The sequence below is a fragment of the Gastrolobium bilobum genome, unplaced genomic scaffold (genome assembly GCF_033153095.1).
Source record: "Gastrolobium bilobum isolate Gb01-03AN ecotype WA unplaced genomic scaffold, APGP_CSIRO_Gbil_v1 utg1221, whole genome shotgun sequence".
Taxonomy (NCBI): domain Eukaryota; kingdom Viridiplantae; phylum Streptophyta; class Magnoliopsida; order Fabales; family Fabaceae; genus Gastrolobium; species Gastrolobium bilobum.
In genome coordinates this window covers 640,154-663,494 of record NW_026897257.1, presented here as the reverse complement: position 1 = coordinate 663,494, position 23,341 = coordinate 640,154, and the positions used below count along the sequence as shown (strand labels likewise).

Genomic DNA, 23,341 nt, shown 5'->3' with positions numbered 1-23,341 from the left:
ATTTTTCAATATCCACTTACACATTCCCATCAATCCCAAAATAAACCTTCAACCAAACACTACCTGAGAGACTATTTAATTGCAATCAATAAGTCTCTCTGTATGTTTGACGAAAACTTAATTTGGAATTTGTTACTTTCCTTCATGAAAGGAAGATCGAAAACTATGCCAAACTTTATGAAAGCATTATCTAAATACTGTCATACTCATTACCCGAAGTGTGATAACTTCATTAGCTAACCTCCTCCACACAACAGCTAGTTAGCACAATCTCCCTAGTTTCTTTTAGAGAAAAGTTCACCAATGCCCCTGTGGTTTACTTCAGAATCACTTATGCCCCTGTGGTTTTTTTCTTATCACATATGCCCCTGTGGTTTGTAAAAGGGTATATTTTTTATCACATATACCCCTGTGGTTTCTTATTTTTTACAAAGCACAGGGGCATATGTGATAGAAAAAAAACCACAGGAGCATAAGTGATTCTAAAGCAAACCACAAGGGCATTGGTGAACTTTTCCCTTTCTTTTAAGGGTAGATTTATCTTTAAGCATTTATAAATGCATACCTTATTTCAATACCTGTTGTTAGATCTTTTCTGATGAGTGTTTCCTATAGGTAAACAAACATCAAAAGGGAAATATAAAAAAGGGACCCAAATTAAAATTATATTGACAAACCAAGTCAGGGTTTTAATCATTTTGCATGATGACAGAAAAACCTTTCAAAAACTCTTATTCTCCCACCTTAAAAAATCCCAATATTGACATTATCTGATCAATGCCACCTTGATGTAGCATACAATTAGGAAGCACCCAAAACCATATGAAAGCAAGGGATAAATAAGGACTGAAACTAACACTATTTTGCCCCTATATTGACACGCAAAAATAAGAGAAAGACATAAAGCCAGAACTGAAAATACATGGAAAAAGGTAAAAACAGACTCTGAAAGCTATATCACAGGCTAACTCTCCCTTCCAAGTAAGCATTAAGTAGTTAGGCCTGCTCCTTGTCTCTTCTTGTTTCAGGTATGCCACTGAATTTGGCCCCTTTGCTATCTACACTTTTCGAGTGTTTTTCACACAGTGTAGTGCTGCTGGATGTTATCAATGTCCAGACCTTTAAGCTTCACCACAGACTCAACATGTCCCTTAAGTGTGTTAAGCTCACGAAGCCTGTGAGCATAGGAGGAAAAGAAAGAAATTTCGTGCATTAGTTCCACTGCAAGACTGGCTCTAAATGTCAATAATAATGAGACATGGAATAAATCTTTCTATTCTAATAATCTCAGAAGACAAGGGTATGGTTGCTTACCTTGCAACTTCAGCTCTTCTCTTTGCTTGCTCAGCAATCTCAGAGAGTTCTCTGTAACTGCTCTTTTCATTGAAAATACTTGAAGTTTCTGGTGGTTGAAGTCCATGCAGGGTCCTCTGAGCAAGAGCCCACTGAGCTTCCCTCTCTTCCTTACCATAGTCTTTCTTGGTGGTGAAGGCAGTCTGTCACGCATAGAAACAACAATTCAAATCTATTTCATGAAAATTTTCACCATTCGTGAAAGAGAAAAAAGTTAATTAAAAAATACCTTGTTTTCTAGCATATTTAGCCAAGCCTTGCCACTCAAGATGTAGCGGATAGCAAACTTCAAGAAGTCAAGTGGAAAATAGAAGACAACACTGTAGAGCCATATGACTCCTGCCCAACCCCAACCAATTCCTTTGACCTTTGCAAATCCCCAGTCGGCATAAACTGCTATGATTGTAGCAATCTGCAAGACCATATGGTCAAAACATTATTTAACCCTTCTCTCATATTAGTTGTTAGAAAACACACACATTTTAGTTGCATAATCTTGGGAGAGACTAAATGTAGTATCATCCTTACCAGCTGAGCAATAATGAAAGCAATGACCAAGAGCAATCCAGGGCGTTCTAGAAAGGACCAGCTACGGGAACGGGTTACAAATATCAGAGCCTGGCTAACTATACTGACTTGTAGATACAGAGCAGACATCATTTCATCATGAGTCAGGTGTCTAACTCCAAATTTGTCCTGCAAAAATAATCAAGGGTATGTTATATATTTGATCCAACACAAGAACTTGAATATATGCTAGTTGAATATTTCTTACAGGGAAGAAGGTGTTTTCTTTCATTGCCCAGAAGAATATGACAGTCATCAGTGCCAAGTAACTTCCAAGAACAATCCCAGTAGCAAATATTTCTTTCAGTTTCCAGCTATCAGGTAAGGGAGATGGCTTCACCCTGTCCTTTGAAATTGTCATGATTGTTCCTGATAGTATGACAATTATAGTGTCAGACATCCATTGCCAATCAGCATAGTCATGAAGAGAATTAAAGTCTAATTCAGAGGAATATCTGCTAAGAGATTTACCATCATTTAAAATAGCAATAATCAAAACCATGAAAGGAGAGAAGTCGAATTTCCAGATCAGTGCAATGAACATGAAGCCAAACTGCATTCAGAAAAAAAGAGAACCCAAACTGATGAATATTCAGTCATTCCTTGTCATAATGAATTACATAGACTCATAATAACATTACCATCCACTTACCACTATACGGATAGTGATAGATACTGCATATATCTGAAATACAAAGAAAATAAAGCAAACAGTATTAATTTAGAAACAGCGAAAGCAAAACAGATTATGTTTATGGAGAAAGCAGACAGCAACCAACCGTATAGTTTTTCATTCTTTGGAAAATAGCTCTGCTAGTTAAGACTGCACTAATAATAACACTCAATCCAGGTTCTGTCAAGACAATATCAGAAGCACCTCTCGCAGCATCAGTAGCATCAGCAACAGCAATTCCAATATCAGCCTTTTTCAGAGCAGGAGCATCGTTGACACCATCTCCAGTCATTCCACAAATGTGCTTCCTTTCTTGCAACTTCTTTACAATTTCATATTTGTGCTCTGTAGGTACATAGATAAGAGATGATTAAGACAGAACTAGAAAGTATACCATTTCAAAAAACATAGGTAGAAAAGGAAAGAAGAAGAAAAAAATCATCATAGTGGAAGAGGTAAAGAGAGTGAACCTGGAAATACTCCAGCAAATCCATCTGCCTTCTCAATCAGCTCTTCTACTGGAAGCGCAGCAATATTTGCATCTTTGTCTTGACCAAGCAAAGTAGAAGATGGGTACATATTAGTTCCCATCCCAAGTCTCCTACCAGTCTCCTTAGCTATGGCAAGTTGATCACCTGAAGAGTAGAACAAAAGTAAATTGAGGATGCTTGATAATAAAATAATCTTTCATAGTGTAAACTCTTTTTGAAAAAGGGAGGGAGATGGGGGGAGGGAATGACTTAGATTAGTTACCAGTAATCATCTTGACATTTACACCAAGATGAAGAGCTCTACGAATAGTTTCAGCACTGTCATGCCTCGGGGGGTCGAACAGTGGCAACAAACCAACAAACTGCCATGGACCACCTGCGCTTTCTTTTGTTTTCTCAGGAACTTCCTGCAGAAGTAGCACAAAAGGACCAAAGGCTTAGTGAAAGGAAATGCAGAGTTTCAACACAAACTTCAAATATAAAGACTAGCTATAAAAACCTGTCTAGCAACAGCAAGTGAACGAAGCCCTCTCTCTGCAAACTTGTCAATAATAGCATGGCACTTTTTCTTAGTATCTTCCCTGAGGTTACACAGGGTCATGATCTGTTCGCCAAGTAAATATATTAGCATCGATAGAGTAACTAGAAATCTCACATATCCTGAACAAACAGAATCATGAAGTTACCTGCTCAGGAGCACCTTTGCTTGCCCGGTGCCAATATCCATCAGCATCAATGTAAGTCAAAGCAGTTCTCTTGTCAACAGGATTAAATGGTAAGAAGTGCACCTCTCTTATCCCAGCCCTTGCCTACACAAGGCATAGATTTGTTCAAGATAATCAGTCAAATCAACATTTTTCTAAAAGTAAACTGAAATATAGTAATTGATGCAATTGAAGAGAAGTTAAACCTCTTTTGGGTCAGCAAGCATTCCAACAATAGCAGCGTCTATTGCATCCTGGTTTTCAGTCCTGGAAGCCCTTGCAGCAAGAAGCATCACATGTTCCTTGTCCACGCCATTTGCAAAGACCTCAATCAAGTTCTTGTCGACGCTCAGCTTGTTAAGTGTGAGTGTACCTGTCTTGTCACTGCAGAGGACATCCATACCAGCCATTTCTTCAATGGCAGTCATTCGCTTGGTGATAGCACCCTGCTGAGATAGCCTGTGAGAACCAATGGCCATTGTCACAGACAACACAGTGGGCATAGCAATGGGAATTCCTCCAATCAAGAGGACCAAAAGGTTGTCAATTCCATCTCTGTACTTGCGGTGTTGAATTGGGTACATGACTATAATCTCAGCAATTATACCAACTGCAATAGAACAAATACAGAAGTTTCCAATTGCTGTAAGCACCATCTGGAAATGTCCAACTTGGTTGGTATTATCCACCAGGTGAGCTGCTTTCCCGAAAAATGTGTGGACACCAGTTGCAATGACAACAGCTTCAATTTCACCTTGTTTACAAGTTGAGCCAGAGAAAACTTCATCCCCAGGATTCCTAGTCACAGGAAGTGACTCTCCGGTCAAGGCGGATTGATCAACCTTCAAAGGATCTCCCTCAAGAAGACGAGCATCAGCAGGAATGATATCACCTAGTTTGATGCTTATGATATCTCCAGGGACTAGAATTGCAGCTTCTTGCTCAGTCCATTTACCATCTCTAAGAACCTGCAACGAGGCGTAAGAATTTTGAATCAGTCATTAAAACAAGCTTAAACCTTTTACTTCTACATGCTCAAAGAGTTCAATAGTATATAACCTTGTAACAAAACAATGACTCTAGAGTTCATAACCACTTGCATATAGTTAGTTAAAATACACATATATTCGCTTAATCATTAGGCACATGTATGAATAGCATCAGATGCATCCAGAGTTACTTGAGGCAGGACACAGACACAAACTTTAATTTATTACCTTTGTCTTGGGAGCAAGACCAGCCATAAGAGCAGCAGCAGCATTACCAGCATTATTTTCTTCAATGAAACTGATAGTGGAGTTGATGACCAACAAGCAAACAATACCCACAAAATCTTGCCAATCTGGGGGCTTCCCATCACCATTTGCAAGAGCAATTGCCATTATAGCTGCAGCTTCCATGACCCATGACAGAGGATTCCACATGAACCCAAGAAACTTGAGTAATTTGCTTTCCTATATCATTCAAAATTGTTACCAATTAGCAATTGCATTTAGTAATTGTATCTTAGAAATATATTATCCAATGTATAGTAAAGGAAGAGGAAGGAACATTTTTCTCCTCTAGCTTGTTTGGCCCAAAAATTTGAAGCCGATTGGCTCCTTCGTCCGCGGACAATCCTTCTCTGGTACATTTCAATTGCTCGAACACTTCCTCAATAGGAATACGTTCCTGTAAATTAACAAATGATATCAAAAATTAATGCTGCAATAACAAATTCAGTTACTCCTTAATTACCACCATTCTTTCTTTCTTTTTTTCAAAGCTTTATGAATGCAATGTTTATTCCTTTTTTATTTATTTATTTGATTTTGTACTTATTTTTGCTTATTGCAACCCTTGGTGTGTAGATTACTAAGATTCAATTAGATATATATTTGAGAATTGAGATCCCTTTGTTGCAAAAGAATCACGCTTCTTGGGGTTGAGACGTTGGAATTGCATTTTTGTGTATAGGCACAACGATTCTACCTTGATACAACTATTACGCATGATTGAGTTGCATTTCAAACTTGTATTTCTGCTACATCAAATTACTTTTCCTCTATATGTTGACAATAACATTGGCAAAAATACAGAAATACAATAATATAAATATCATACTAATAAGATCAGTAAAAAGTGAAGAAGTTCAAGGTACGAGTGTAGGAATATGTTAATAAAGATAATGTTTTACAAAATATTTAAAAACCGGATTAATTTTTAATCAGAAACCGCCACATACTATAAAAGAATAAGTTTCTACTTTCTAAAATTCATTTATGGAAACAGAATCACACAGATTCATTTTGATTTTTGAGTGTCCTAAAGAAGAAGCAAATTTAATGTCAAGATTTTAAAAAAGAGCTTTCTATTTTGACGATGATTTTGATTACCAAAGTTAGAACTAAGCAAAAAGTACATGCGAAGAAGTTGTCATGTGATGATGTTATTTGATCATAATCATAATCACTTTGATTCATTCCCAAGCGAAAAGCAGTCTAATTAAAAATATATAAGCCAAACAGGCCCTTGGGCCCCTGAGTAACGGCGCCAGCCTACTTAGCCAGCCAGCCAGCCAGCCAATCACGAAAGCGTTGACTAACGCACTTCGCACAATCCAAAAAGTGCTTCTGTCAGACGAGACAGGACAACTAACCCTCCATGTGTTACAGCTTGCACCGGCTTCCATTCCACATATTAGGATCCGTTTGGCCAAACCAGTAAAAATAAAACTGCGGGTCTTATAACCACACAATTCATAGTTCACATCCTTAACGCCAAAATTAATTTTTAAATTGAGATAACAATATAATTTTTTCCGTTAATAATGGTCTCGGTCGAAAATCACAAAAGATATCGAGGGCAAATTGGACAAACAGATTAAGCGTTTAATGCTGTGGTCTGTGGACCCTGTTGTGTCAGGAATCAGGACCGTTAAATCATAAACTTGAGTTAACATAAAAACGGTTAATCCGATGAGGGGGCATGGGTGAATAGAGTAAAAAAAAAAAAAAAAAGCCGAAAGTACCACGGAAAAGTACTTAGATTTATCTCCTCCCAAACAAGGCGCAGACACAGAAAGAGACAGATGACAGACAGAGAAAATAATTATGTATACAACCTTGGACAAAATAGGAAGAAAATGAAGCGTGTTGAACACTGTATCTTCTTATTTGCCGATAACACGTTTAGATCCAGATGAATAAAAAATAAAAATTGAAATTCATCTGTTTGGTAGCAGAGAAAATGAAGGAAAATTAAAAATTAAAAAAATTAGTATCCTATAGTTGTGGGTTGCTTTTGGAATCATACTCTGTCCCTTTCGCCGGCCTTTCGGTGCATGTTACCTCACCTAATATTATTCCTTAATTTTCTCCTCAATGAAACTGATGGGGTAGAAAAAAAATAAAATTATATCCGAAGATAAGAAAAAAAATTTACATGTTTAGACCATTCACACCCAGAAATTAAAATTGATGGTTGAAGTGAACTGAGTTACCAGAGAAGTTAAATGAGATGAAAATTTTAAGAAATCTAAACTTTTCTCTGGTTCAAGGAACAGGGGAAAGGTAACTCTGAAGGCAATCAAAGATGCATAAACAGAAAAATCAAAACTTTTTAAAAGATTTTGCTGTAGAAACACCTAAACACATAGCAGTAGAAGAATAAATAAAAGTGGGTACCAGATCAACGGTCTCGTTCTTGATTTCCTCGAGGCTGATTGCACCCGCCATGGGTGTTCAGATTCTGAATAGTGATAACAATGGAGGAACAGAAGAGAGAGAGAGAGAGAGAAAAGGGGGGTTGTGTGTGTTTATAGAAGGGTCATGGGGATTCTGTCTCTTGGAGAAGCAAAAGGAAAGGGATGAGAATGAGAGAGAGTGAGGAAATAAACACAGCTACATGCCTATGTTTTTATACCTCAAAGAGAGCCTCACAATTAAGACTAATGAATGCGACTTCTCCTTCACAATTATAAATGTTGACCATGGTGATGTCTTGGGTTTCAAAACCTTCTCATTAACTTAACGACGGTCCCACATCTCTCTGGACTATGGTTGAGTTGCCTAGGCCTCATCCCCCACTTCACACTATAACAACAACAAATTATTTTTTTCTAAAGTTCTTGTCATATCTTCTAATTTCAATTATCACAGATTCTAAATGTTTAATAAAAAGAATCAATGAATATTTAATAAATTAACTGAAGGATTATTAGTGTCTTGCAAGATAAATCGTTGATATATTAAATTAAATAGAAACGGAAAATTTTACACGTGTTTTGAATTGAAAACAAAGCATTTAATATAGTGGTCCCGATGTGATTTATCCTTTTGTTTGATGGTTACTCAATAGTTAAAAATCCAAATAAAGAATAATTGTGTGATTAGTGATCATATGATGCAATGAATGTGAAACCAATGTTGGAATTCTTATAAAATTTAAAATGTTGTGAATAAAAAGTTGGATATGAAGAAATATGTTTTTTGATTGTTGAAAAAACATAACTATTTATAGGTGAACAAACATGACTTTTCACTCCGGAACAGACACAAGTCTTCATCATCAATAAGTATCATTCATCACGACCATTAGTGGTTTATAAATAATGGAAGGAAATCAAAAAAAATAAGAGACTTTTCTAATTTTCCTCCCATACCAAAACTCCATAAAAAATATATTTTGAAATCTTTTGCATTCATTTTGTGCTATTGATCAATGTTCGTTGTGTCCGCCGATGTTATTTCTTCCGGTTGTGCCACTATCAAAACAAAGGTAACTTGTTTTTTTTTGGAGACATTTGTTCATAAACCTTGGGCATCGTTGAGGGGACAGAATTGTCTTAAGGACACAATATTAAATACTAGACTCAGGTTTAATATTTTGCAATTTTTCTTCCTTACATATTGGAATAAATCTTTAGTACTACTGTTGCATTAAGATTCAGTGCATTCACCAATGAGAGCATTACACAACATAGGAGAGAAAAAAAAATTTGTCAGAGAAAATAAAATTTTAGCTGACATGTAATATTTTTATTGGTGAAATGTACTGAATCTTTGGTACTCCACTAACACCAAAGATTTGTTCTAGATATCTAGTTTCCTATGATTGCACTCCTTTCTATGTGTTGTTGTGTTTCCATTGTTATCTCATAGCATTGATTTTTACACTGCCATTATGATTCGATTCTTAGACGTAATTGAGCAACTTATTTAAGAATTTTTATTTACTTTTTTAATTCTAAAATTTATTAGATTATCAGTTATTTTAGGAGTATAAATGTATTTCTTTTTAGGAAAAATTATTTATTCTTTTAAAGTACAGTTATTTTAGTTAAAATTAACTTTTTATTGAAAATGTAAATTAAAAAAAATCTCCCACTTTATCTCTCCATAATTTTTACTGTGTAATTCTTTCTCTTATTTAAAATAACATAATTCTTTGTTCTTTAAAAGAACAAACATCATGTATCAAAAAAAAAAAAAAAAAAGGACCAACACCAAATCCTTCTTTTTATCATCATTCATGTGAAATAGAAATTAAGGAAAAGTCATAAAATTATATTCAAGTAAGTTATTTTCTAATTTACAGTCATGCTTGTTATGTCTAAATTTCATTATACATTTATGGTATCAGAATCCAAACTTTAATTCGCCCCATAGAGTAGATCAATTTAAGATACTAACAATTATTGAATTTCTTTACTTTGATTAGTCACAACTTACCATTGTGATTTTCTGAAATAAATTTCACCGGTAGGCCATAGTTAAAATAAAATTAAAAAGAAAAAAAAAACAACAAGCAACATTTAATATAACAAGCAAATAAAACCGGTGTGCATAAGTAGACTAGTCAACCATTTTATGTCAATATATCTCTGGTCACAACTAATAAAACATATACAATATATATATTGAGGGTTTTCTTAATGGCAGTTAGAAAATAAGAAATAGAACTGTTATATTTAAATTACCAATATTTTTATTTTTTATTTTATTAATTAAAATAAATATTAAATATTATTTTTAAATCTTAATTTATACATTGACTCACACGTTACAAAAATTATATTATTTAAAAGATAAATTATTGTTTGGTATGTATAAAACTCAGCACGTACAATTTTTTCAATACTTAAAAGATTTGTCGATTTTGAGTTCTGATAAAATCTCATTTTATTTTTATTTACGCAACAAACAAAATATTATTTTAAATAATTAAAATATCACCCGTAATTTAAAAAAATAACATAAATAACAACTAAATTAGTCTTATAAGTTTTGGATACCTTAATTTTTGGGGGGAAATAGTGTATCCAATCCATAAATTCTAAAGAACAAATTTAAAGGTTGAATCTTAAAAATTATTTAGGTGGAGTTTTTATGTAATAAATAAAGGGCAATGTTTTTCTCATGCTACATGAGATAGTATTATCTCATGTAGAGACATAATTGAGTGGGTCTTACGGTTAAACGAAAAGAAAAAAGAAAAAAAATGTTGACTCAGATTGTTATGTGTCTGTGACATAAAATAAATTTTTTTACGTAACCGGAGAAAAACATTTCTCATAAATAAATAGCGAGAGATTGGACTATAAATTGAACTGGTCGGCAAGTCGAATTCAGATTTTCAATGTGCAATAAGGAAGCTTGAGTGGGCACAACCTGTACTTATCCACCGTTATTCTTTCCAACGTCTGTGATTCTTTTATAACAGCGCTACCCAGTAGGATAAGAATCAGATGCGGTTAAGCCCATCGAAAACCGCCCTTTCGCTGGCTTCAGCCCCCTTGTGCTTAGGGAAAATGAAAGGTTATTTGTTTTCTTTGACTTTGACTTTATTTTATTGAAAAATCATGAAAAGGGAACAAAAGTTCTAGTCTCGTTGGGAAATTAGGAATATAGCCGCCTCCTTTTTGCTGAAACACACGTTTTTTTGACATTGAGACAATTTTACTGGCCATTTTCTCAAACTCGTTCCTTTGGGTGTTTGCTTTCTTTCTTAACTTATTTCTTTTTCCTTGACTTTTGTGTCTGCGTTTCGTGGAATATAAGTACAATAATTATTTCTTACTGCATCCACGTTGGCATTATCAATCCTACTGTAAACAGATGAACAAGAAGAAAATTTTACTAAGGCTACCGTTTTCTTATGAATTTAAACTTCTAACATTATATAAATGTATGTATATTAGTTTCAAACTTATTTATTATTTGATTCATACCTTATGACGTGTACGTGTATCTAAATGAGACACATGTCTCATTTTCTTGACTTTTAAGACACTTAAAAAAGTAATGAAATCATAATAGCAAGTATATATACATATCGTTGCTTATAAAATTATGATGCACTTTAGTTAATAAAAGAAAAATATTGCAAGAGCTATATACCATCCTCGTGTACCCCTCCCTCCGCCACATCTGGTCTTTATAAGAGCTAGCTAGATAATACTAAAGCCTTCCCCTAATAACCCCTCCCAACTCCACTGGTTGTTTTGTGAGTAAAATGTATATGGATAACTATGATCGATATGATTATAAAATTTTAAGATCATAAACTAAATTGACTATACGAAAGTAATCATGACAAAAACAATTGAGATACGGAAGCATCAGTTGACAATTGGGTTATTTTTAGCAACTTAAGCGTGTAAAATTGCTCTTCCGAAATTCATTATTTTCGTAGTAAGAATTTATAACTAAAATTTTATATATATTTTGGAAGAGTTTAAAGTCTTAATATCGAGACCCGCCCTAAATCGAACTAATTGCAAAGCGATCAATCAATTGAAATATCTTCAAAATTTCATCCATCTAACTTAATTATTGTGACTTAACCTTTAGTATATTATATAAAAGGAAATATGTTTCTTCAATCATTGCAAAGACATTGTTCCGTGCAGCCGTCACAATATTTTTCAGGAGACAAAACCGTATCTTAAAAGTTATATGTCAGCCGCAGATAACTACCCTAAATTAGATAGGTTATATTTATAAATATGCAGACATTGTTATGTCCTCTCCAATTATCCATTGGCTTTTGCATAACCATCTAGTTTTCTTAACTTAAGCAATGTAGGGTATTCGTATGCCCGTGATTCCATTTATGATTCTATATATATATATATGGGCAGGTTATATTTACAAACTTTTTTGTTTACAAACTCTTACAAACTACACTAAGTACGACCGGTCATACTTTAATCATGCAGTGTACGACCGGTCGTACTTAGTATAATTTGCAAAAAAAAATTGTAAACGGATCCTATCCCATGTATATATTCGAATCTCAATTGTGTTTAATCATTCATTTCTTCAACTTTACATTGAAACTTAATCTTTAACCAAGAAAAAAAAACAAGGAAAAAAGCTAGAAATATATGATGCAATAAATTTTGACTTTTAGGGTCTTGTTAATTATATTGTAAGGGTTTATCTTTTCTGATGTTACTTTAGATAACTTTATCTAATGTTCATCAAAACGATGTCGTTTTAAGACGGAAATCATGGTTTTTTTGTAATTTTAATTTATTATAGAGTTATAATAGTCTTTATCACTCTAATTTTTTAATTTTTCAACCCAAAACGACGTCGTTTCGATGAACATTAGATAAAGTTATCTAAAGTAACATCGGAAACTTTTTTCCCATATTGTAAATAATAATAATTGTCTAAATGACGCTTTTTTTTAATCACTGGATAACAACTCATCTCTACTTATATTTTTTTTAGTAATCCAATGATTTTAATTTACGTGGTCCTCTTTCATTAAATATCAGCGCGAAATTTCTTTATATCGACGAAAGGTAGCTCACGCATAGAACAATAAAGAAGTAGTTATAAACCCTCCACTTCTGGAACAAGAAAAAAAAATGCTGATAAACGGGACAGGTGGTTAAATTTCTACAAGAGGAATCTCTGTGTGTCATATAATATACTTCATATCAAGTTCAATGGTTAACTTTTAGTACAAACCATCCGTGGTGCTATCTCTAACAAACACATGACAAAGACACAAAAATGTATGACATTTGTATATTAAGAAAGAAGGAATTGGATGACTTGAATGTACCAGGCACACTTTTTTTTTCTCATATATACCATCATCAAGTAATTGAAAAACAAATTCTTTTCCTTTTCAACTTGTAATGGGTTTTCACAACTAAAGTCTCACGCAGGCATTTGCAAATATTGTTGCAATTTCTATGAAGGTATTGTTCTTGTGGAGAGTTCAATCAGTGACAATTTGCAAGCTTCTCCTTTATTCAATTAGTTTGTTTATTTTTTTCTTTTTTGTTGGTTTATTGGCCTCTTTATGCCAAGGTCAATTTGTTGATGCGCACATGGACAACTTTTGTATTCATTTGTATTCATTCACCAACCCATTTCTATACAACTTTATCTTTGCCGCTCATTAGTTACCTTATTCTTTGTCTTTAAGGTTTAATAGTCAAAAAAAATAAACTCATCCTAGTTGCGGCCAAAAACAAAGGACTTCGATGAACCGTAGAAAACTAGTACAATAATATAAACCATAAAAAAAAAAGTCTATAACCCAATAGCTTAAGCTTTTGTTTTGAATTGGTTCTTTACATAATATCTGAGCTTCAGTGATCACGAAGTCATAAGTTCAATTCTCACCAACCCCACCTTCTAGTGAAATTAAATAAGCACAATATAAACTAGAAATTGAGCTTGTGCAATATCCATACTTAAAGCTCAAATGGCTCTTGCATGAATAAGTGTGTTAGAGAATAATATAAACTATAAAAAAACTCTCATCCAACAATTTAAACATTTTGGATTTAATTGATTTTTTACGTATACTATAGAAATGTTAATTCAGTTAGTTTTTTTTAGGTCATGTGAAAATATATGTATATCCTTTACAAATATAGTAATCTTCACATAAGTAGGTTGTTTTGGATTAAATTTTTTTTTAAAAAAACTAGAAGTAACTCCCAGAGTTGACACATTTGGTTAGCGAAATATATTTCAAAGAAATATTAGATTCACTTGGAAAGATTCTTTGAATCTAGAGGCAAAATCTTTGCGCTCTAAGTTTTGATAGAGGATTAATCTCACCTTATCTCCGATTTAATATATCCTTTTATTTCAATTAGGAGCAAGCTCTAGACCATACTCAGAGATCAAAGTGGTTGAGTGGTATACCTCATGGATTTTAAATTAAAGCATGCACAAACTCAAATGCTAACCAATTTTTATAAAACAAATAGAGAAGATAATTCATTTCATCTAGACCAATACACTCCCCTCCCCAGGTGGACAGAGTGGAGGATCAACGATTTAATTCCAAAATGGTTGAAGGTTATCAATTACAGCATAGTCATCCTTTTATAGTGACTAAAATGTAATCATAGAGGTCCATTATACATGTAAATATAATTTGGCAATAATTCTGTCAAACTCAAGTTTATTTGTTTTGGTCGGCCATATTTCCAAATAGGAATCATGGCCGATTCTGCTATTCAGGCAATTAGCCATTGAAGCGAGTGCTTAAACATGGCCATTCTTGAACCATGATTCTATGAACATGATTAATTCGAAGCTCAGTTAACAAAGAACTGTTATAAAATAAAAACTTGCCGCAGCACATACATTAGATAACGTTCGTGAGACAAATTGCCTCTCTGATGAAAAAAAGGGCGCCCTCATTGTAGCACAAACTGTTAAATATGATTGCTCCACACACTAACTAACATGTATACATGTGGGGAGATATATGCCTATGTATCTCACAAGAAATTCATTATTTGTTCACATGTACACTCTCTTGGGGTAGGTATCAATGTATCGTGGCTATTTGACCAATTGGGGTTTGTTGTGATTTTAATTTATCAATTTGGTATTTGGTTCAAAGTATTTACCAACAGGGGTCATTTAGTGACGCGAGGGGACCCAGCGTCACTGAGTGCCGTTACCATCCCCCCGCGTCACTCACACTTTTTTATTTTATTTTATTTTTTTTATTGAGTGTTGCCCCCTCCCTGGGGCACTCACAGAATTGTGTCAAGTAGCACAATCTCGTTAGTCCGTAAAACTTCGGAAAGCCATAACTTTTGACTCGGGTATCCAAATCAGATGATTTTTTTTTATTTCACATAACTTTTCGATATCTACGCAATGACACCTCATTTGACATATTTTATTTCTCACAAACATAGTTCAAATCTGTAAAAAAGTGTAATTAGTGTTACAAATTTGAACTATGTTAATGGAAGATAAAATATGTCAAATGAGGTGTCATTGCATAGATCTCGAAAAGTTATATGAAATCAAAAAAAAATCATCTGATTTGGATACCCGAGTGAAAAGTTATAGCTTTTCGAAGTTTTTATTGTAATAGAATTAACGAGATTGTGACACTTGGCACAATCCTGTGAGTGCCCCAGGGGAGGGGGTGACACTCAATAGAAAAAATAATAAATAAATAAAAGAGTGTGAGTGACGTAGGGGATGATAGCAGCACTCAGTGACGCTGGGTCCCCCTCGCGTCACTAAATGACCTCCATTGATAAATACTTTGAGCCAAATACCAAATTAATAAATTAAAGGAATAAAAACCCCAAATGGGTGAAAGAGCCAATGTATCATACTACATAGGCGCGGTCTGGATTGGATCGGTTTTGGAAGCAAAAATAATTCAATCCAATCCATTCGGTTTGACCATGTAATCATCCATTCGGTTTGGACTTTTTTTCAAATCCGATCCGATCCAATCCAATTTTTTTCGGTTTGGATTGAATCAGATTTCGGTTTTTTGAAAATCCTAAAATTTGTTTCATGCAGATAACATCTTTTGTATATATATTGGCTTTGTAAAAAAAAAAGTTGAAATACAAAAGCATCAGTGAACGATAATATAGGTTTTTTTTTTGGGCAATGAGATATGAAGCTCTACGCAGATGAAATTTTATTGATGAGATGTGACTAGATTTTTTCTTGGGTTTAGTTGATGGGTTAATGAGTCTTGGGTTTAGAAATTCTTGGATTATGATTGGAGAAAGACCAAAGTAAGTAGATGGAAATTAATATATTGGATCGGTTTGGATTGGATTGGTTTTCATTAAGCAATCCGAAAACCGATCCAATCCAATTAAAAGTTGCAGTTTTTTTTCGATTTTCGATTTTTCGGTTTTCGATTTGTTCGGTTATCAATTTTTGAATTCGGTCACCGAGATTTGAATCGATTTGGATCGGTTGATGAACACCCTAAGTATTACATATAGGGATGGCTATCCAAGAGAGCACAAGCTATTTTAGCTCAAACGTCTGTACTTCTTAGTTCTTGCTAAGGGAAACGAGTTCAAGTTTTGTACTACTTGAATCAATTATTGTTGATTTAAGAATTATATTTTTAAAATACTAAAAAATACTTAGTCTTATCATTAAAAAAAAGGTTAAGTATGTGTCCTTTGGTAATTAACACTATGTACTATCCGTAGTACATGGTGTTACTTACTTAAATGAAATAACCTTATATCTTTTTATAGGACAAATCTTTTTTTCTTAAAAAAAATCACTTTCTTTTAAGGAAAAGGATCCGTTTACAAACTTTTTTATAAATTACACTAAATATGACCGATCATGCACTTTTGATTGAAGTATAATCGGTTTGTAAGAATTTATAAACAAAAAATTTATAAATATAACCTTCTCCTTCTTTTAAAGCATCATATTCTTCAGAAATTTGTCAATATTTTATTATTTACAAAACATAGCCCATATACAACTTACATAAATTTAATAAAAAATAACTTTATTAAGAGAAAAAAAACGTAAGAGAAATAATAATGTTTACGTTGCAAAACTTTCCTTTCGTGGGTTATGCCTTGCTGCCTAGGTTTGTGTTACAATATCTTATGTATTATACCAATACTTTAAATTTAGGAAAATTCAAAATATTTAAAAATTTATTTAAAATTATAAGAGATATATGCATAATTGATTTAGAAAAATCTAATATATATATATATATATATATATATTAATATAAAAATTTTAAATTATAACAAAGATATGTATAATCAATTCAATGGTCTACAATCAATTATGAGAGTTATGTGACTCTCAATATTATATGAAATTAACATTATTTTGAATACAATAACTGCACTAAGATTCGAACCTATAATTTTATAAAAAATTATAATTACCTAAATCCCTCGCCTGGTTTATGAAAATAATATTATTCAACTAATGCACACCAAAAAAAAAATTACTCAACCAAAAAATAGTAATTATTATTTAAAGTTGAGTTATTAATATAATTGAGGAGTTTTTTTTTTTGGTGCAGATAATTGAGGAGCTATCATACAGAATATAAGTTAATATTTGGATTAAATTTTTACAATATATAAAAAATTATAAAAAAAAAAGTCACGAAATATCATTATATGCTTCACAGTTTTAAAGAGGGTTAAAAAAAGTCGTCCATCATAAGTTATAACGAGACATAGCGTGGGGAAGACTTCTGTTATATATATGTAAACAAAATTATTAGATAAAAGAGGAATGGACATAATTTATTAAGTTATATTTAATAATTAATTATTAATTTATAATAAATCACAAGTCAAAAAGATCCTCTCCTATATATATTCCTTCATAGTGCTTCTTTCTAATCGCATTCTTTGATAAAATAAACAGAGTATATTACAAGTGAATAATCAATCATATTTTATCATTAAATAATCACTTTAAATAATAGAAATAAATAATAATCTGAAAGTAGTATTAAGTTTATTTAAAATAGTATCAACTTTTTTTAAAATCCATTTGACTTCAAGTTTTCTTTTCTTGTTATTATTCTTTTTACGTTCTTTTTTTTTTCCAAATCCAATCATGCGAGCCCCAAAAAAAGAAAGGACCAAGGAAAAGTTGGTATCCTTTGAGCTTCCTTCAATCCCATTTTCCTCCACAAATCTCAAATTGGGTGCATGAGATGGCACACACGAAGAACAACAGTAAATGGTGTGTTTTCTTCTTGTTAAATATTGCATACATATCCACAATACCATATATCGATCCTCATCACTCTTTAAAGTTCTACACTTGGTGGATTCATCCAACTCAATGAAATTACGAAAGTACTTTGTTGTATTTTTTTGTACCTTTGTTGGACCTAGCTAGTTGTCTCTGGCTTTGCAAACTCCTCTTAGGCAGCTATATAAAAAAAATAAAAATAAAGGATCGATGACAAAGAAAGGAAAACCAAGTGGGAGTTATTGCCTCTAAAAAGCAAAGCATGTGCAATAGGAATCTCAGGTGATCGTGTCCGCACTCATCTCTGTCTACCTCTTCCCTTTTGGCATCATTTCTTTACCCGCTTTTCATTTTGGCAGATTCCTAAATTCGGGTATGGCAATAGTTTACAATATAGAAGAAATAAATTGAGGCTAAAAATAAAAAGAAATTAAGTTGTTAAGTGAAAAGAGAAATACTCATAATAATTTTTTTATATATAATAAAATCATGAAATTTTAATGATCATTATCATCTATTAAACTAGATAATTTGAATGTTTACGGCTTTGAAAATTTTGGAGAAAGTGTGAATGTTTTCCAAGTGGTTTTTTTTTTTTTTTTTCTTGCCCATTAATGCCATTATTCCACTAACCCTGCCTACGCCTTTTCTCCTTCTTTCAAGTGGGCCTCTCAATTTTTCAGTTGAAATGCTAAAACATGTTATAACCCATGATCCATCCATTGAAGCACAACTAGCTATTATTATTATTATTATTATTATTATTATTATACATATTGGGGTTCACAAGACTTTCAAGCCTATGAATTATAGTGGCAATGCGGCAAATGATATATGATTAAACTCAATAAACGTACAATGACATAACAGGTTGGCCTTTTGGTGCCATCACTGGGAAGGGAATGCCGACCAAACATGTCATAAGCCAAGGCAAATACATTAAAAAAAAAAAAAAAAGGTAAGTCAATAAATTTTCACTCTTATGTTTTGCTTTTCCATGAACTCATCCTATAAAATGATGACGGCTAAATCATTCTATAATTCTTTAGTTGTTTGCCCCTCATGAAACTCATGTGAAAGCAGTCTCTAGGTGAGTTGATCAAAGAGGAAAAGACTATTGACTCGTATATAGGGCCCTGAGTCAGTTGTGAATTGTTACAAGGAAATTGCTGCACCAACCTCACCTAACACGTTACAAATCAACCAAAACAAATGTAAGACCACTGACCTGAAGACCATTTTGTTCGTATGCACACGCTATTTATTTTTACAACCACCCCATCCCAATGAGGAGCTTTCCCCATTATGAAGTTGTACATGAAGGAGTTATAGAAAATCAATTTGCTTTCAGGAACTTTTATTCTATGTCTTAGTATAAAAAAGAAGAAAAAAGTCTACAGGAAACATCTTTACCAAACATTACGTCCAATTGCGCTCAATGGTGCTGTTCATAATCAGGGCTAGAGTTAGACCCAAATAGCTTTTGAGGTTTTGATGTTTGCGCCACGTCCACACTGGCTTTGGTTTATGGTAAGTCAACTTGTTATTGAATCAAATCAAAGACCCCTCTCCTCTCCCCAAGAAGACCCAAAAAAAAAAAAAAGGTAAAATAAAATAATCAAAACTGAAATTTAATCCTAATCATTTCGAGTTTCTCGAAGTTTTTGACGGCGAAAAGGGTCAACCTTTTAAACTTAGAAAGATAATTACGAAAAGAAAACATGCACACGAGATGTTAGTATCAAAGACAACTTTATCAATAGCACCGTGAGAAATAATCCCCTGAAAGCACTGATACAGATGCTTTATACGTTGATTTTTTGCTAAAATCTTATACAGTAGAGTACCTTTCATGAAAAAATAATAATAATAATAATAATCGGAGGATGCCCTCACATGTGAATTTAAATAAAAACAAAACATCCGAGCAAATTATTGATCCCTTAGTTTAATTTGAAAAGATAGACCAGTTGTTTCTTTTGAGGAAAAATAGATATGATAAATATAGGTAAAAGTATAGGGTTGAAACACCAATTGATATTTCGCATACGTTAAATTAACACTAGGAGTAACGAAAGTTCTGGGTTACAAAGTGACAACTCATTACTTTAGGAAGAAGTTGAGGATAATGAGCAGAACTGAAATGAGGAATATAATATTAGTAGTTAAATTATGCCTACAGAATGTTATGTATTGGTTGTTATTTGTGTTAACATTATTATCTCGATAAGAAAAAAAATTATGCTTGTACCATACAAGGGAAATGAACAAGTAGCTAATTGAACCCCGAACGATGTAATCCAACAGCGGTAGCATTTAATTTTCGTATTGAAATTTGCCTATTTCGTTTTTCAATACATGATTTCGTTCACCAAAATATTTTCATACGGTTTCGATATCGTCAAACCACGCGGACTGTCATAAAAATCGTATGGACATGTTTAACAGAAAACACTCAACTAATAAGAAAAAAAGGGGAAACGATTCAGCCTTGATTTCAAATACAACAAGTAAGTTTGGTATGCGATTACGACGTTAGAATCACCAAAAAAAAAAAAAAAAAAGAGGCCCTCCTCCCAACGCCTCCCCCCTTAAAGGAGGGGCCATCAAGTGTAGATGATGCGTAGGGCAGTCAATAATATGTCTACTCGTCAAATAAACAAATTTAAAATGAATTCCCATCTTGATCACCTTTAATTTCTCAAGGTCCTGAAATCAATGGAGGAAAAAAAATATCAAACTCTGAAGCTCCTAGAAAAAATGGATTTATAGCATGAAAAGCAATACGAGCAACATATCTGAACAAACATAATTTTTCTACCCCCTCGTTTTTTATTGAAAAGAAGGGAGAAGTATGTGCAATAGTATACAAACCTTTAGTTGAAGGTTCAACTTGAGGTTTCATGGCAGGGAAGAGAAGAACTTCCTGTCACCCAAAAGGAATGAGGATTGTAAGAGGTTGCAAAACACAAAGTGAGCATGCAGAGAGATAGAGAGAAAGAGCAAGAACCTTAATATTCTGTGAATCAGTCAGCAACATTGTCAACTGATCAATACGTACCCAAACCCCAACCACCAGTTGGTGGCAAACCATACTCCAGAGCCGTACAAAATGTTTCATCTAAAGCCATTGCTTCATCATCACCTGATTGCCGATCCTGACATGCAGGAACGCACATCAAACCGTTATTCTTATTATGCGTAAAAATTATCAAACAAACTAAGCAAAATCAATTTAGTACGGTACAGTTGTATCATATCTCATTACCTTGAGTTGTTCAGCATATCTCTGACGTTGTACTACAGGGTCATTCAATTCAGTATATGCATTGCAAAGCTGAAAAGTAACAGAAAAAAGTGAGTAATAAGAATCAAAAGGTGAGTAACTTGTTTTTAATGATAATCACCCAAGTTTTATGATCTTACTTCATGCTTATTAACAAACAATTCAAAACGTTCCGTCAGGCCTGGTTTTGATCTGTGCCACTTTGCCAAAGGACTCGTTATCTCAGGATGATTTATGATGAATGTAGGATTCACACACGTTTCTTCCAAAAAGTGCCCCACAAGCTGCAATATGACCAGCATAGCATCACGTATCTTGCAGACACCTCCTAAAGAGGCTCAACATAAAAAATAAGATCCAGATGAACAAGAATAGACAGCATTTAAAGCCCAACTGACACCTGTAATGATGTTTCAAAAGAACAAGTGCAATAAATTATTATATATATATATATATATATATATATATATATATATATATATACACACGGGTGAAGATCATTTTAAGTTACACTCTCAATCTTGTCCGTTGATCCCACCTATATCTAAAGGCTTTAATTTTTTAGTAATGTGAGTCATTGGATATAAGTGGATCAATGGTCAAGATTGGGTGTAAGACTTCTAATTCTTACACCGATGTAAGAATATCTTGCCCCTATATATATATATATATATATATAGGTTGGATCATTTGACACCAGTGTCAAATTTAAATTTTGACACCTTATCTGAGAGCCCTTAGATAAAAAAAAAAAAAATCAATGATGTCACATGCTTAGAAATCAGAGCCGTTGATTTTTCTTGATCTAATGGCTCTTAGATGAGGTGTCAAATTTATATCATACAATAGACACTTAATTTATACTTATATTTAAAAGTTAACTTTATATTTAAGTATGTTTTATAAAATTATTTAGATTCACATTTATTATATTTTAATGAATTAATTTAGAATATATTTAAAAAAATTTATATGTATATTTTAAAAAAATTACTTATTTGTATTGTATTATTTTTATGGAATTAACATTTCTCGAGATAAAGTTATATACTGCAATCTTAAAATAATATCATTTTGGTGTTTAGATTAAAAAAGAGAGTATTTTAGTAGTTTTTCTTTTTTTGGTAAACAGTAGAATAAATGTTGTTATAGGAAAGTAAAAATTTTAAAATATCTTTTATTTTTTATTCTAAACCTCAAAATAATATCGTTTGGGATTATAGGAAATAAATTTATCTTCAGTAACACGAGAAATACTTTTTCTATTTTTATTTGCATTTATATTATTTTATTAAAAAATAGGCTTGAAGGCTAGCCCTTTAAAAATTGATTTGTAGCCTAATTTTTAAAGATACTTTTTAATGAGCCCAAACTTGTACTAAAATAGTTCAAGCCAAATCACACAGTAGGTCCTGCCAAACCGTCTCACCCATTCCGTCATTGGATTTCGTTCAATTCATTTGCAATCCAAGAACAGCGTTTAGATCCGAAACTGGGTATATTTGGCATATATAATAAGCAAATTTTGCCATGTGAACAAAAAACAAAAATAAAAAGTTTGTCCCTTGTTAATGTTTTCACCATTTTTATAGGAACTAATTAATCTTTATTCGCGCTGGAATTTCTTTTCGGCAGAAGTATTTTTATTACAATCTGTAAATCTTGTTACAAGAATATCCATCAATCAATCACTAATTAAATAACAATTCTTGTATATATGACTCTATATTTATAAATATTCAAAGTTATTATACCTAATATTGTTATATCATAACACATTATTCTGTTAAAAATATCAATATATCCTTATGTCAATAGTATCGCAGCCAGATAAAATTCTATTGCAGAATGGGCTGAGCTTGACAGAAGACCTTAACCACAACTTAAAAAATAACTTAATATTTCTGTAGTAACCCGCTCAACAGTCAAAATTTTATCTAAATTTTATATTATATATTACTTTAGGTTTAATTTAACGACATGTATAGTTATACTACCCAATTGTTATAGTTTCAGTGATGCGAGTGTAATTCATAAGAATTTCTCCAAGGTTGGGCTTACAGCTGTTCAATTTATATACATGCAGAGGGTGAAAATGAAGAGCAATGAGACTGACATTAAAGAAAACAATAAAGAAAAGAATAAGAAAAGAACAAAAAAATAAAATAAAGAGAAATGATCATGCTCGAAGCAAAAACTTGTTTGTTTGTTTTAAAATCAACATTAACAATATCTTTATTCACAATTAATTAGGGCCGATTAAAGATGAACTC

General features: G+C 32.8%; 1 protein-coding gene and 1 long non-coding RNA gene across 3 annotated transcripts; both read right to left on the bottom strand.

Annotated features, from left to right (window-relative positions):
• Window positions 1-656: 656 nt before the first annotated feature.
• LOC133305337 (plasma membrane ATPase 4) lies at window positions 657-7,634 on the bottom strand. 2 transcript variants are annotated; one of them, XM_061505525.1, is made up of 16 exons: window positions 7,454-7,634; window positions 5,340-5,459; window positions 5,006-5,242; window positions 3,995-4,756; window positions 3,771-3,893; window positions 3,584-3,688; window positions 3,347-3,491; window positions 3,064-3,228; window positions 2,700-2,938; window positions 2,573-2,605; window positions 2,392-2,473; window positions 2,093-2,289; window positions 1,882-2,049; window positions 1,583-1,765; window positions 1,315-1,496; window positions 657-1,175 (listed from the first exon to the last, which is right to left on the bottom strand). In XM_061505525.1, exons 1-16 carry the CDS (start codon window positions 7,502-7,504, stop codon window positions 1,079-1,081), a joined length of 2,889 nt encoding a protein of 962 aa, XP_061361509.1. In that variant the 5' UTR covers window positions 7,505-7,634; the 3' UTR covers window positions 657-1,078. The 2 variants fall into 2 exon arrangements, with proteins under 2 accessions (XP_061361509.1, XP_061361510.1); XM_061505526.1 differs by having other exon boundaries at window positions 2,129-2,289.
• Window positions 7,635-20,650: 13,016 nt separating this feature from the next.
• LOC133305316 (uncharacterized) lies at window positions 20,651-21,346 on the bottom strand. The gene is made up of 4 exons (XR_009750759.1): window positions 21,209-21,346; window positions 21,051-21,119; window positions 20,793-20,940; window positions 20,651-20,708 (listed from the first exon to the last, which is right to left on the bottom strand). It is a non-coding gene; the product is annotated as an uncharacterized LOC133305316 (long non-coding RNA).
• Window positions 21,347-23,341: the final 1,995 nt, after the last annotated feature.